General features: G+C 44.2%; 1 protein-coding gene across 2 annotated transcripts in view; it reads right to left on the bottom strand.

The window, feature by feature from the left end:
* HEATR4 (HEAT repeat containing 4) overlaps positions 1-13,676 on the bottom strand; it is a 42,601-nt gene that overhangs the window by 27,834 nt on the left and 1,091 nt on the right. Inside the window, exons 2-9 of one of the 2 annotated variants that reach the window (XM_060139558.1) lie at positions 12,688-12,878; positions 11,499-11,639; positions 9,774-10,064; positions 8,283-8,426; positions 4,268-4,447; positions 3,230-3,390; positions 2,495-2,599; positions 85-203 (exon numbers count right to left, since the gene is read on the bottom strand). In XM_060139558.1, coding sequence (XP_059995541.1) covers positions 85-203; positions 2,495-2,599; positions 3,230-3,390; positions 4,268-4,447; positions 8,283-8,426; positions 9,774-10,064; positions 11,499-11,639; positions 12,688-12,878 — 1,332 coding nt within the window. The remainder of the gene's footprint in view (positions 1-84; positions 204-2,494; positions 2,600-3,229; positions 3,391-4,267; positions 4,448-8,282; positions 8,427-9,773; positions 10,065-11,498; positions 11,640-12,687; positions 12,879-13,676) is intronic. The other variant, XM_060139565.1, reaches the window with a different exon arrangement.

Genomic DNA, 13,676 nt, shown 5'->3' with positions numbered 1-13,676 from the left:
TAACAAATGCTGGCTGGCTGGAGCCCAGGCTCCCTGGACACTTTTAAGAATAAAAAAGCTTTCTCCATGTTGACAAGGTCTTACCTGATTGTGTCATGCACCTCTTTCCCAAGGCTCATTTGCCCCAGAGCTTGGGCAGCTGCTTGTCTCACTTTCTTATTCCAGTCACCCAACATCAGCTGGATCAACTTATGTTTCACATCCTACACAGAGGTGTAATAATTAGCTACCATTTATTACCAAGTCAATTTTGTACTTGGCACTGTGCTAATAAGTATTTCTACCTGTCACGTAATCCTCCCAAACAATCCCATAAGACAGATATTACCATTTATAGGTGACAGAATGGAGGCTTAGATTTCTTGCCCAAGGTTAACCTGCTGAGTGCTGGAGCCAGGACTCAGACCCAGGCCTGTTTTTGAAGCTTATGCTTTATTTATTCATAAATTTATTTTATTTATTTATTTGTTTATTTATGGCTGTGCTGGGTCTTCGTAGCTGCATGCGGGCTTCAGTAGTTGTGGCTCATGGGCTCTAGAGTGCAGGCTCAGTAGTTGTGGTGCACAGGCTTAGTTGCTCCGCAGCATGTGCGATATTCCCAGACCAGGAACTCGAACCCATGTCCCCTGCATTGGCAGGTGGATTCTTACCCACTGCGCCACCAGGGAAGCCCGAAGCTCACGCTTTAAACTACTGTATTATATCTGTACTTGAGACTCTTAAAATTTGAAAGTGATACATTAGTAGGGTGACCAACTCATTCCAATTTGCCTGGGACTTTTCCTGGGTTTAGTACTGAAAGTCCTATGTACTGGACAAGCTAGGACAGTTGGCCACCCTATGTGTTAGTACATCTCTCAAAGGGAAAGGGACGAAGATTACTAGTTGGTGATTATGTAATGTGCCCAAAGCTATTCTCCCTGCCTGAAACATCTCGCTTTTCCACCCCTATCTGATACCTGATGTTTTCCTGTTCTTTTAGGATTGAACTCAAAAAGCATCTCCTCAGTGAACTCTCCTCTGCCTTCTGTAAGCAATAGGAAATCCCCATAATACTCTACAGCTACTTCTGTTATCTTTGCATCCCCAGTGGTAGCATGCTGCCCAGCATGTAGGATGTGGTCAGAAACTGCTTGCTTACTGAATGAGTGAAAGGACTGATGGACATATTGCTTAACCCCAGCAGTCTGATGTGAAGTTCTCATCTTTACCCCGTCCCCTGCTTGCTCTGCATGGCTTTTTACTTTCAGTTGGCCATCCTGAGTAACAAGTGCTGAGGAGGTGAATGTACAAATTAATCAGATGTTGTTAAAATGGTGTTGTTAAATTCAGGTTCTGATTGAATTGACCAGAGGTGAGATTTTTCACTTCCAGCAAACTCCCGGGTGATACCTATGCTGCTGGTCCAAGACTTTAGCAGCAGGGTACTACTATGGCAGTCGAGGCAGAATTAACCCAGACTAGAATTATACTGATTACACTGAATGGCCAGGTTTTGTGCTTCCCACATCAAAATGTGAGGGTCAGGATGGAGGGTGCTCTCTTCTCGTGGGAATGGCAGTGTTCTGGGCCATTTTGGAGTTACTTAGTGTTATAAGGAAAAGATAGTGGCACATAGGAAGAAGGGAAAAATCCCATTTGGACAGCTGAAGTTGATTTTAAAATAATGGCAAGAAGGAGTCAGGTGAAAGCCTAAATGATGGTCAGGGTTTCCCGTGCCTGGAAGTCTTTTTTTCAGTTCTGTCCCAAGTCTTGCTCAGCTGACCCACACTCCTTCCTTCACAGAACTTTAACTGATGGGTTCAGCCCACACTAATCTCTCTCTGAAAAGTTTTGAGTACATTACATTTATCACTTGTTCTTGAATCATTTGTGTATGTTAGTCTTGTTACTCTAACTCTAATGTCAGGTTTTTGAAAGTAGGGACAGTATTGACTGATACTTATAAAAGTACCTTGATGTGGAGGCAATGTCAAATTACTATAAAAGTTTCTAAACTTTTCTCTTTTTTTTTTTCTTGCTTACTTCATTGTAGGTAGGTTACAAACAGTTTGTGGACTGCCACCAGGCTGAGAAGCAGTGTCTTAAGTAATAGAACGATATGCTGGCATTTGAAGAGAATTCTGGGTTAGGAGTAAGAGGTAGCAGTATGGGAATAGAGATCTGTGTGGCAAGAATGGGATACTAGATAGCAGCAAAAAGTGGAAGAGCTCCCTAGCTCAGTTTTTTTATTATTATTTTTGCGGTACGCGGGCCTCTCACTGTTGTGGCCTCTCCCGTTGTGGAGCACAGGCTCCAGACGCGCAGGCTCAGCGGCCGTGGCTCACGGGCCCATCCGCTCCGCGGCATGTGGGATCTTCCCGGATCGGGGCACGAACCCGTGTCCCCTGCATCGGCAGGCGGACTCTCAACCACTGCGCCACCAGGGAAGACCCCTCCTAGCTCAGTTTTGCTTAGACTTTCTGTCCTGGAAACACAGGAAGAGAAGGCTTACCACATTGACATTTCCACCAATCTGGGAGAGAGCTCGGCAGGCTACAATCCGGTCTTTCCATTGATGGCTATTCAGCTCCACGGCAAGCATGGTATGTATCAGGGTCTGAGGAAATGGAAGACGTGTATGGATATCCAAGATCACTTTTAGAGATGATGGGGCCTTGAAGAAGTTATATCCTAACCTGGCATCCAGCATAGTTAATGTCACAAACACATGAGATGCCCGTTGCTAGCAAAGGAGAGTGGGTTTACAATGGGGCACTCTTCCATCCAAGCCAACTGATTTCTGGGGAACAATATACAGATTTAGTAATATGAACAGAAAATTCCTAGGACCTTCTCTTCTTAATTTAACTATCTTTCCCCCTAAAATGATTTGTATATGCCTCAATCAGTGAGTTTCACATTTCTACTGGAAGTAAACAGAATTGTAGGTCTGTGTAGTTTTCAGTGGTAAACTTCTAGCAGAAGCAAATTCTGCATATCACAACTTTCCTTGCCTACACGGTTAAAAGCCATCTGCAGCCTACTTTTCTCGCCTTTCTCAGCTAGCTGTTGTCACTCTTCCTTGTATACACACTGGTTCACCCACACTTAGTCCGGTTTTACCTGTGCTTGAGATGATCCCTATCCAACCACCTGCATTTTCAGTTCCTTACATGCACCGACCTCAAAGACCCAACTGTTCCCCCCAAACTCGGTTTCTTTCTCTGACCCCGTAATGGACACATACTGTCTTTGCACTTAGATGGCTCAAGAGCATACAAGACTGTTGCTCAGTGTCCTCATTCTTCTTGTTAAACAGCTGATGGAGGATCCTCGTAATCACGGGGTAAGTGGCAGCACCTTCCAGAGCCAGGCACTGAGCTGCAGCCCAGCTGTCCACGCTATTACCTGCCACAGTGGGGTGAAAAAGGAGTCCAGAATGGCGATCTCTTCTCCCCACAGAGAGAGCAGCCTTTGGGTTGGTACACAAGGCTGCTACCTGCCTGATATCTCACTTCCCTCTGCCCCCTGTCTCAAAATTCAATCCTTATTTAAATCATATTTAAATGGATTGTATCAAGGTTCTAAATATAGACTGAAAATCTTAACCTGCAAAGTCAAATCCTAATATGTTTTTGTTAGGTAACAGCAGGAAGGCACTTCCGGCCTGGGTGAGAGATACAGTTGTCCCCCTCACTAGAGATTGGGAAGTCTGGAGTGGAGGCTTTCTTAAGACAGATGAATTAAATCGTTGAGTATCTCCATGCCGAAGGCCAAACTGGTCAGCCAGTTGTCCTCCACCCCTGCCGCCACGCAAGGAGCAGGTACATCTTTCAGACAGAGCATTTGGGCACCTTGGGCCTATCATCTGACAGAACCTTTCTGCTTGTATTACTCCAGCAATGCTTGTGGACAATGCCTGTAAGTTCATGTGCAAAAATGGAAGCAAGATGTGTTCAAGTAGTGATTTAAAAAATTTTTAGAACGTATTCTTTAATATTACATTATCTTTTCAATTGAAAATCTGGTTTATGAAAGGGGACATGGTTTCTGTTCAAATGCACTTATGAAACGTTTAGCCCAGGTACCACTAGGTGGCAGTGTACCTATTTTGTAAAGTACCTGGGAAGAACAAATCTCTCAGTATCTAAATGGAAGCCCAGACCCAATACAGTAGACATCATAGAGCATGATGGTGGAGAGGAAAGGATTAGGAAAAGCTGATGGTGAGGTGTCCTCTCTTTACCCCATATTTCCAGGTCAAAAGTAAGAAGGAGTTACTCACCCTTCAAAAGGGCAGTCTGCATGATTTCCCGGGCAAGAAGATTATCTGACTGCATGGCATATTGGCATACTGCTGCTGCCATCCGCACACTGGCGTTCTTGTCACAAAGAGCAGCCTTTAGGGGGGCCTGTAGAACCTCTGGCAAGTCCTGGATAGGTGGAGCTTTGACGGTTTCCTTGTCTGTGATCAAAAGAAAGCCAGTAAGAGGGTGCTAGCTAGCCCCTTTGCTTTCCTCTGAAACAGAACTTGTTCCTGTAGTCACATGGTGGCCAACCTCAGTCTCAGTTGCACATGCTTACTGCTTCTTAATATAATTAGAGTTTAGCTGAGCCCCTACAATGGGCAGGATTTTAAGGCTGACTTTTGTGCTGGGTATTCCTGTTCCCAATCCTTTATCATCTGGCCTCTACAGAGCTATATTCAAGCCAAAGGAGAATGTTTCCAGCTAGACTATGGTGACCATCACCATTAGTTTTAGTGATGAAAATCAACCTATTTAAATATTTTTGTATTTTTAATAATAATAGCAAATATATTTTGGTAGTGCTTTGCTGCTTATATGGTGTTTCATATTCATTATCTCATTCAGTCTTCTAACCCTCATTGAAGTAGGCAAGGCAGGTATGACTGCAGAGCTCACCTGAAATATGTGTATTGCAGGAGTCCTTTCAGGTTTAACTACACAGTCTCACAAGACTATCATAGGCCACGCATGGCACTAATCTTTGGAAGGAAATAGGATGGAAGCATAGTTTGCCAACAGGACAGCATCAGGCGTTCCTTTTGGCAAGAGTTCTTGAGGTGGTTTGTCTAGCATTCCATAGAGCCTTCTGGGGACAGTTCAGGAGCATGGAATCGATCCCCAGGTATGTGTCTTATGTTCCACCAGAGTTATTATCTCTTTTATAGAACAACTCCATAGATATAATTCCAAGGTCCTCAAAGGGCATGCTTTGACAAGTTACAGCATTCATGGGAGCCCAAAGGATGGTGCCTCCTTCCCAGTCCAGATGTAATTTATCAGTCAGGGTTCATTTTTATCATAAGCAATGTTGCCTGCAAAGATAGTTCCTATCCTTATCAGGTTATCGGGACAACAGGTAGGCATTTAACTAAAGCTCATTTCTCAAGTAAGAGGGGAAAGTGTTTTGTTAACCTTTTGTCCACAACTAGTTTCATTTTATAGATAAGGAATTTGAAGTTCAGAGAGGTTAACTGACCTCCCAAGATGTGGCAGAGCTAGTTCTATAGCTAAGGTTTTAGAATTTCTGATCTGTCCTTTTTGCTACTACTGTGGGCCACTGTGCCATCTGTTAAGAATGGGCTAGGTGGAAATATGTGCATTTCAGGGGAACAGACAGAAGTCAATTATTTCAAGAAATAATGAGTAAGATAATTTTCTTTGGGAAGTTGTGGGGAGGAAACAAGACAAAATCAAAATCTAGACACCCAGGAAAGGGATCACATGAAAGGGAAAGACAAAGGTATTCTCTAATGTATGTGGAAGATTTGGGGATAAGATAATATCTCTTGCCACCTATTGAAGGTTTTCTCTATGTGCCAGGCACTAACATACATCATCCCAATTAATACCCAAGGAAATAAGCGTTTAAAATAAAGGATGTGTACATGTGGAAGCATATTAGCAGGGACATCAAACCAAGTCTGGGTGGTGGGGCAGGGAAGACTCCTCAGAGGAAGTGATACCTTAGCTGAAAATTGAAGGGCATGTATAGAAGTTAATCAGGTAAAGAGGGAGAGGGAGAGTTTCCCAGCAGAGGGAGCAGCAAATTTGAAAACCTGGAGTTAAAATGCCCATATCTGGAACTCAGAAGACAGGAAATAAGTGAAATGAAACTTTAAAAACCTGACAACTTTGTAGAGATAAAATTAGTTCCCACCTCTAAGAAGTTCCTTGTTTGGTAGAGATGGCAGAAAAGTAAACAGACAATTATGACAGAATGATAAATGTTAGGGCAGAATAATATCAGGATGCTACCAGACTTCCCTGGTGGCGCAGTGGTTAAGAATCTGCCTGCCAGTGCAGGAGACACAGGTTCAATCCCTTGTTCGGGAAGATCCCACATGCCATGGAGCAACTAAGCCCCTGTGCCACAACTACTGAGCCCATGTGCTGCAACTACTGAAGCCTGTGTGCTGCAACTACTGAAGCCCATGTGCCTAGAGCCCATGCTCCACAAGAGAAGCCACCGCAATGAGAAGCCTGCACACCGCAACAAAGAGTAGCCCCCGCTTGCTGCATCTAGAGAAAGACCTCACGCAGCAACGAAGACCCAGCGCAGCCAAAAATTAAAAATAAATAAAAATTTTAAAAAGATGCTACCATCAGCAGAGAAGGAAGAAGTATCAGCCCAGGCTTCTCACAAAAGGTGGTATCTGAGAGGGTACTTGGGGGTTAGTAAGTCAGTTGGTTTTATGTCCTTTCAGCAGCATTTTATAGTTTCTGTCATCTGGGTCCTGTGTCTTGTTAAGCCAGCTCCTTGGTAGATTACAGTTCTGGCTCTTGTAGATGGGAAATTTTCCTTTTTAACTGCTTATTGCTAGTAAAGAAAAAACTATTGACATTTCTTTTTCAAAAGATTACAGACCATTGGGGAAAATGGCCAAGTCCTTAATTCATTTTAAAAGGCTAGTAAAAACTAAAACTTGATAAAGATAGTATAAATAAACACAAAACTACCGATTTCACTTACAAATGTAGTAAAATATTCTAAAATATTAACAAATCAAACCCAGTGGAGTGAAAGAAAGATCCATTAGGATTTTTTCCAAGAGTTTAACAACAGAATTCATTATATCCACAAATTAAAGGAGAAGAAACTAGAAAATGGCTGGTAAAATTCAACACTCATTTTTGTAATAAATAGATAAGCTCACATGTATGTTGGCATATGTTTGTAAAAGCATAGGGAAAATGGTGGAATGCCAAACTAAACATTGGTTACCCTGGGGAATGGCATGGGGGTGGGATTGGGACTGGGAAGTGAGTTGGGGGAAGGTAATCACCTCTTTTTTTTTTTTTTTTCCACCTCTTTTTTTAAAAATTTTTTTGTCTGCACTGGGTCTTTGCTGCGTGCGGGCTTTCTCTAGTTGTGGTGAGCGGGGGCTACTCTTTGTTGCAGTGCGCGGGCTTCTCATTGCGGTGGCTTCTCTTGTTGTGGAGCAGGGGCTCTAGGCACACGGGCTTCCGTAGTTGCGTGGGCTCGGTAATTGTGGCTTGTGGACTCTAGAGCACAGGCTCAGTATTTTTGGTGCAGGGGCTTAGTTCCTCTGTGGCATGTGGGATCTTCCTGGACCACGGATCTAACCCGTGTCTCCTGCATTGGCAGGCAGATTCTTAACCACTGAGCCACCAGGGAAGTCCCACCTCTTTTTATACTCCTCTGTGTTGACTGATAATGACACTTTATATTTCTTTCATAATAAAAAAAATGTTTAGGAAGCAGAATCTGTAGAATTTATTGGTCGATCGGTTGTGGGAAGAGGAAAGATTTTATCCAGGATGACTCCCAGGGTCCTAGCTCAGAAACTGCATGGATTGTGGGGATGCCGATTGCGATGTGGAATGTGGGGAGGGGTCTGTGGAGAGGGTGATGAGTTCAGTATGGGACATGTTGAGTTTGAGATGTGCTGTCAAAAGAAGCGCTAAAGTGGAGTCGGGAGAAAAGTGTGTGCATTCACACACACATACACATACTTTTTGGGTATTATGAATGGGATCTCTCAAGGTAGAACAATGTGAACTTACTTGTAAGCTACTGATCATCAAAGGGTGATGAAATTCATGCAAAAAGCACTAGACTAGGAGTCAGGAATTTTAAATTCATCTCTATTGCTGATAAGAGATGGGTCTTGGTTTTTCAGGCCAGTCTCTGGGTCTTGGTTTCCATTTTGTGAAATGATCTCAGATAAGCTTCAGGGTCTCCGCCAGTTCAAAATTTCTATGGCTCTGCGAATTGCTTATATTCTCAAGCAGTCCAGTTCTGGCTCTCACCTGAGTCCCCCTGGCTGATGGCAGTACGGGGTCGTTCTAAAGCAGCTGTGGCACAAGTGATGATGGCTTGGATGCGGACGTCATCATGGATGTCCACCAAGCTCTGCAGCAGGCCCTCTATTGTCTTATGGTGCCACTCGATGACTACCATGAGGAGGAAAATTAGAAGAGAACCACCTGGTTAGGGCTAGATATTGTGCTGCAGGCAGGTGACAAGAAGTCCCCTTCCCCTAGGACAATTCAAGCAAAACAGTTCAGAAGAATAAAGGGCTCCAGAGATGGAGTCCTGTCCTGAGGGAAGTTATTTCTCTGATGATCCATGCACCCTCTTAGGTAGTTCCCAAACAAAACTCCTAATCCCATCCTATATTCTTTTTTTTTTTTTTTGGCTTAAATAACTCTTTATTGTTATCACCTGGTAAATAGTTAGGTACAATAAAACATAGCGGTTAAGGAGACTTAGTCATCAGACATACCTGGTTTGGAATCGCAATTACTAGCTATGTGACCTTGGACAAATTACTTAACCTCACTGGGCTTGAGATTTCTCATTTGTAAGATGAGAATAATGCTGGAACCCATTGTATTGAGTTACGTTGAGTGTTAAATGAGTTAACTGGACAAAGTGTTTAGCAAAATGCCTGCAAGATAATAAGGGCTCACATGTTAATGGTTGTGGTTATCATTAGGTTTCCTTGACTTCTAGGGCTCTTCCATCTGGCTTTCAAGGGCTTCTTCCTTTTATTGCTAACTGCTCTCTTTATAGCTTTGGAGCTTTTATTTCAGTGCTCCCACCACCTGTAGGTGCTCCCCACTGGTAGCTTTTACTCAGAATCTCTTTTTCAACTCTCTTTTTGTTTACCTGAACCAGTTTATGTGATGAATCACCTCTCTTTTTCCTGCACTAACTAAACTAGTTTTTCATGTTCTGAAAGCCAGCAGCCCTTGAGTCCTCAAATCTTGCAGCTTTCAACACTCCTTGCTGGGCCCTTCCTCTGTCCCAGGCACTCAGCGTTCTATTCCCATATCGCTGAAGGCAAAGTAAATATATGATAATCCCAAATTTACAAATGAATTTTGGAAAAGGGTTGTATATACCACGGCCAACTGAAGTTTCTTTTGATCACTGCATTTCCATTGCTTGGGCAGCACATTTCACCCTTTCTTTCACGCATCACTTATTGAGTGTAAAGTTTCAGAGGTCAGTAAGATAGGGTCTCGGCCTGTGAAGAATTCTCAGCATAGTGAGTTTCCACAAATTACTGATGTAAAACCTGCCCGTGCAAAAAGTATCTAGATAAATGCAGCTGTCATTGTGTGAAAAGCTCTTTTCTAGTCTAACCTTGATGAGGCAACCAGATTTTTATGTCTCACAAGAGAGGGATGGATTTTCAAAGATTGAGAAACACTAGTCCAAGGTGAGAACCTCCTCCTTCACAAATAACATGCTGATATGTCAGGACCCCCGCCCGCCCCACCCCCTTCACTCACTTAGAGCCCAGGCCATCTTCCATTCCTGCAGCATCCTCCGCAGGACCACCAGTTCCCAAGTCACATTCTCCTTCAGTGACTCTGCCTGCTTCTTCAGTCTCCTGGTCTTCGTGGGCATGTCCTCCTCACCCACCTGCAGCAGCAGATCCTTGGCCGGTATGGGCAGAGCTGTCCAGCGCCTGGCTCCTTTCACAGGCCTGCAAGCTGTGCGGGGCAGCAGTATGAGGTATTCTGCCCACTGCCCTAAGCGTGTGTTCCCAGCCAGCATCACATTCCTATTCCTGGCTAGCACTAAGGCAAAACAAAACTGTCAAGAGCCAACTTTCCTGTGATTATGTAGGAAACTGAGTACAAGTCCCATAGGGAGTTATGACAAGTCCTGACTACAAACATGATAAAGCCATGATGATGGAGCAGAGAAATTTGGGGAAGAAAAGTTGAGATACATATAAGCCTTTTTATAAGTTTAATAAATCTTTAGGAATATAAATATGTTTATATGTAACAACGTTTGCTCATAAAATTCAATACTTGATATATTGCCATTTAAAGTAGAATGTAATTAGCCATTAATTCCTAATTTATTGTTTTCTTTTTAATGTTTTTAATTTGGGAGGAGGAATGGTGCTATAAGCTGCTAAGTGTTTACGAGTGCCTTGCTATAGGAATGATTAGTGTCTCAGTTTTAATGAGGCAGCTGAAGCCCTGGGAGGTGACTTGCTAAGACCCAACCCAAGGCTTTGCTACATGCTTTCTTCACTGCTTTATAATCGTAGCCCTCAACAAAGGAGGAGGCTGTGTGAGTTTGGTGGAAGCTGCCCACATCTGCCATCATTAGCACCTCCTCTGCTCTAGTGGCTATTGCCTCTAGAGCCAGGCAGCACTAGAGACAGAGGTTTGGGGCTGGTAGGAAAAAGAATGGTTCACTACTGCTGCTAGTTTCTGCACACCAGTGGGCCCATCTGAACGGTGACACTGCAAAAAAAAAGAGTCATGGGGAATGGAGACGTAGTCTCTGGAGGATGGGCACTTTTTTTTTTTTTGTGGTACGCGGGCCCCTCACTGTTGTGGCCTCTCCCGTTGCAGAGCACAGGCTCCGGACGCGCAGGCTCAGCGGCCATGGCTCACGGGCCCAGCCGCTCCGCAGCATGTGGGATCTTCCCGGACCGGGGCACGAACCCGTGTCCTCTGCATCGGCAGGCGGACTCTCAACCACTGTGCCACCAGGGAAGCCCGAGGATGGGCACTTTTTGTTTCATAAGTTTATTTCTTGGTTAACTCCTTTCCCTCTACCTTACCTAACTTACAGAATGAAGGATGATGTACTCATGAAACAGAAATTTGAAACACAGGTTGATTCTAGGGCCTGAAGCAGGTATGGGCCTGAGAATGGAGTGGGAGGGTAGAGCCAGCCCAAGGAAAAAGGGCAGAGTGCTAGATCAGGGGTTTGATGTACTTCATTTGGAAGCATTAAGGTGAGATCTGTCTTATTAGGAATTACTGGCCCTAAACCACTTGGTTACAACTAAGTTCCATCTCATTTCAGCTGTATGGGCCACAAAGGCTTTTCCTGTTACAATTAGTATTTTATAATTTTATGAGATGATTTTTAGTTAGTAGGAAGGGACTCACCTAGATGCTGGTGGTGTCCCAGCCTATGAAACAGGGACCTTAAAGAACTAACCCTACATCCACCTTTACCCCCATTATCAGCTTCGTGCTTACATGATTCAGGAACTGGCTGGGAAGTCCACCTTTCTGGGGTTTCAGGGAAGACCTTAGATAGCTGCTTGCTGTATCGATTGAGGTTTTCCAGGAAAATTTGGTCTCTCTTTGCACCAATCTGGTGGATGATCTGGACTCTATCTGTGAACAGATAAATAATGAGTCCCTAGAACCCGCCTCCTTCCTCTCTTGGTCACCAGGATCAACCGAGTTTTTGGTTGATTTTGGTCACCAGGATCAACCGAGTTTCCTTTTGCCCTACTCTAAGCCTCTAGGACTCATGACTACCATGCTCTGGGGGCATCCCTTGAAGGTGACTGTTGCTTGGAAGTATGACCTGGTGGCCTCATAAAAGCCTGGAAGCCAAGTCAGAACCTAACTTACAGGCATTGTCCGCTATGAAAAGCTAGATACTAATGAAGGGTTACCTAATTCATCTCTTATCAGTCATAAATACCTTTGTCTGAATAATTTTGTTAAACATTTTAAGAAGACTTTCAGTTGAAAGCAGTTTCGGAACAAGATGAGGGTAGGGAAGAATAAACAGCTTGGAACGTGCAATCCTAGATTGTGTATCCTGGAAGCCCAGGCATCTAAAGGGTAGCAGGATGGAAGGGGAAGGTAGTGGACATTCATGGGTATTGGGCAAGAAGCACTATATTTCTTGTCTACTTAAAGTGCATTTTTGTTAATATTGTTTTACAAATAAGGTATGTAAGGCTTGGACAGCTTATATAATTTGCTGAAGGTTAGTAGGAAGGGGCTAAGCCAGGATTTAAGCTCAGATCTCCAGAGCCTGTGGTTGTTTTTTCCAACATAGCACCTCATTGGGGGAATTATCTCAGTGAGAGAAGGGAGAACAGAGAAGAGGTAGGTTGTTCCCAAAGCTGAATCTTGCTTACTTTGCAATCCTACCTCCACTACCTCTTTAGTAAACATAAAGGGATAGAGAGAGGGGAAAGAGGAAGAAGAGTTTCCTTCCTATCAGATACCTACCCCCTGTCCCCGGCCTCCACCCCACAAACCCAAAAAAAACCTCATGTGCTAGTAACCAGGAAGTGTCAACATGAACACTTGGTTCATCCAGGGCCTCTCATCCACACCCATGACTGTGTTATCCCCCAGCTACCTTCCACCTCCCTGCTCCATGTCCCCCTAGGCCCCCACTACAGGGCCCAAGCTCCATTACCAAAGTAAATCTCCTGTTCAAAGGTGTTGTCTGTGGAGTAAGCAAACTTTCCAGCTCGGGGATTCACCTGTCGGAAGTGGCTCTGCCTTGGGGGCTGGTAGATGCTCCCCTTTCCATCGATGTCCTCAGCAGCCTTACTGATGCCAGGTGTGATTTCAACTGTCTGCACTTGCGGCAAGTAATTGGGCAATCTTGGAATGAGTGACATGGGGAGAAAAGGGGGGACGGGTAGCTTTAAAACTGGTGCCCTTAGAGGGTGCATGGACTTGGGGAAGGGAACCCACCTCCTACATTACCTCACTTTACCTATTATGTGTGTGGTTGTTTAGTGGACAGACTGTAAGCTCTTTAAAGGATAGGTCCGTGTCGGTTTCATTTACATTGTATTCCCAGCACTTTGCAGAGTGCCTGGAAAGTGGTGGCAATGCAATTTATATTTGTCCAATAGATGAATAAATAAATGTTTCCACTTATCTTTAGTTCACTTTTAGGAATCAGGGATGTTATAGCTCCAGTCTTCCTTAGAGTTATAAATGAAAAGGAAGCAACGTGAGAAACGTGCAGTTATCCTCTTCTCTAAGCTTGTTTAGTTCTCCATCCTGCGCCAGTCAGTTTTCGAGTCAGTTGACACACTGGCTCCTTATTCAGACTGAGGCAGGACCAAACCTCATGAGGTCTCTGCCTTCCTCACTCCCACCATGGATTCGTTTCCAGGAGCACCTGGATAGTACCTGGAACAGCAGAATGGCTCAGTCTGCTGGGAAAGGCTGAGAACCCATTCCTTTAAAGGCAGTGGTTCTCAGCTGGGAGCAGCTTTGTCCCTCAAAGGGACATGCGTCAGTGTCTGGAGACATCTTTGGTTGTCACACCTGGAGAGTGCTACTGGCATGCAGTAGGCTGCTGCTAAACATCCTACAGTGCACAGGACCAGCCCCACAACAAAGAATTATCCAACCTCAGGAGTGCTGAGGTTGCGAAACCTTACTTGG

The sequence above is a fragment of the Lagenorhynchus albirostris genome, chromosome 1 (genome assembly GCF_949774975.1).
Source record: "Lagenorhynchus albirostris chromosome 1, mLagAlb1.1, whole genome shotgun sequence".
Taxonomy (NCBI): Eukaryota; Metazoa; Chordata; class Mammalia; order Artiodactyla; family Delphinidae; genus Lagenorhynchus; species Lagenorhynchus albirostris.
The sequence above is the reverse complement of the archived record's forward strand: the minus strand, read 5'-3'. Positions and strand labels throughout refer to the sequence as shown.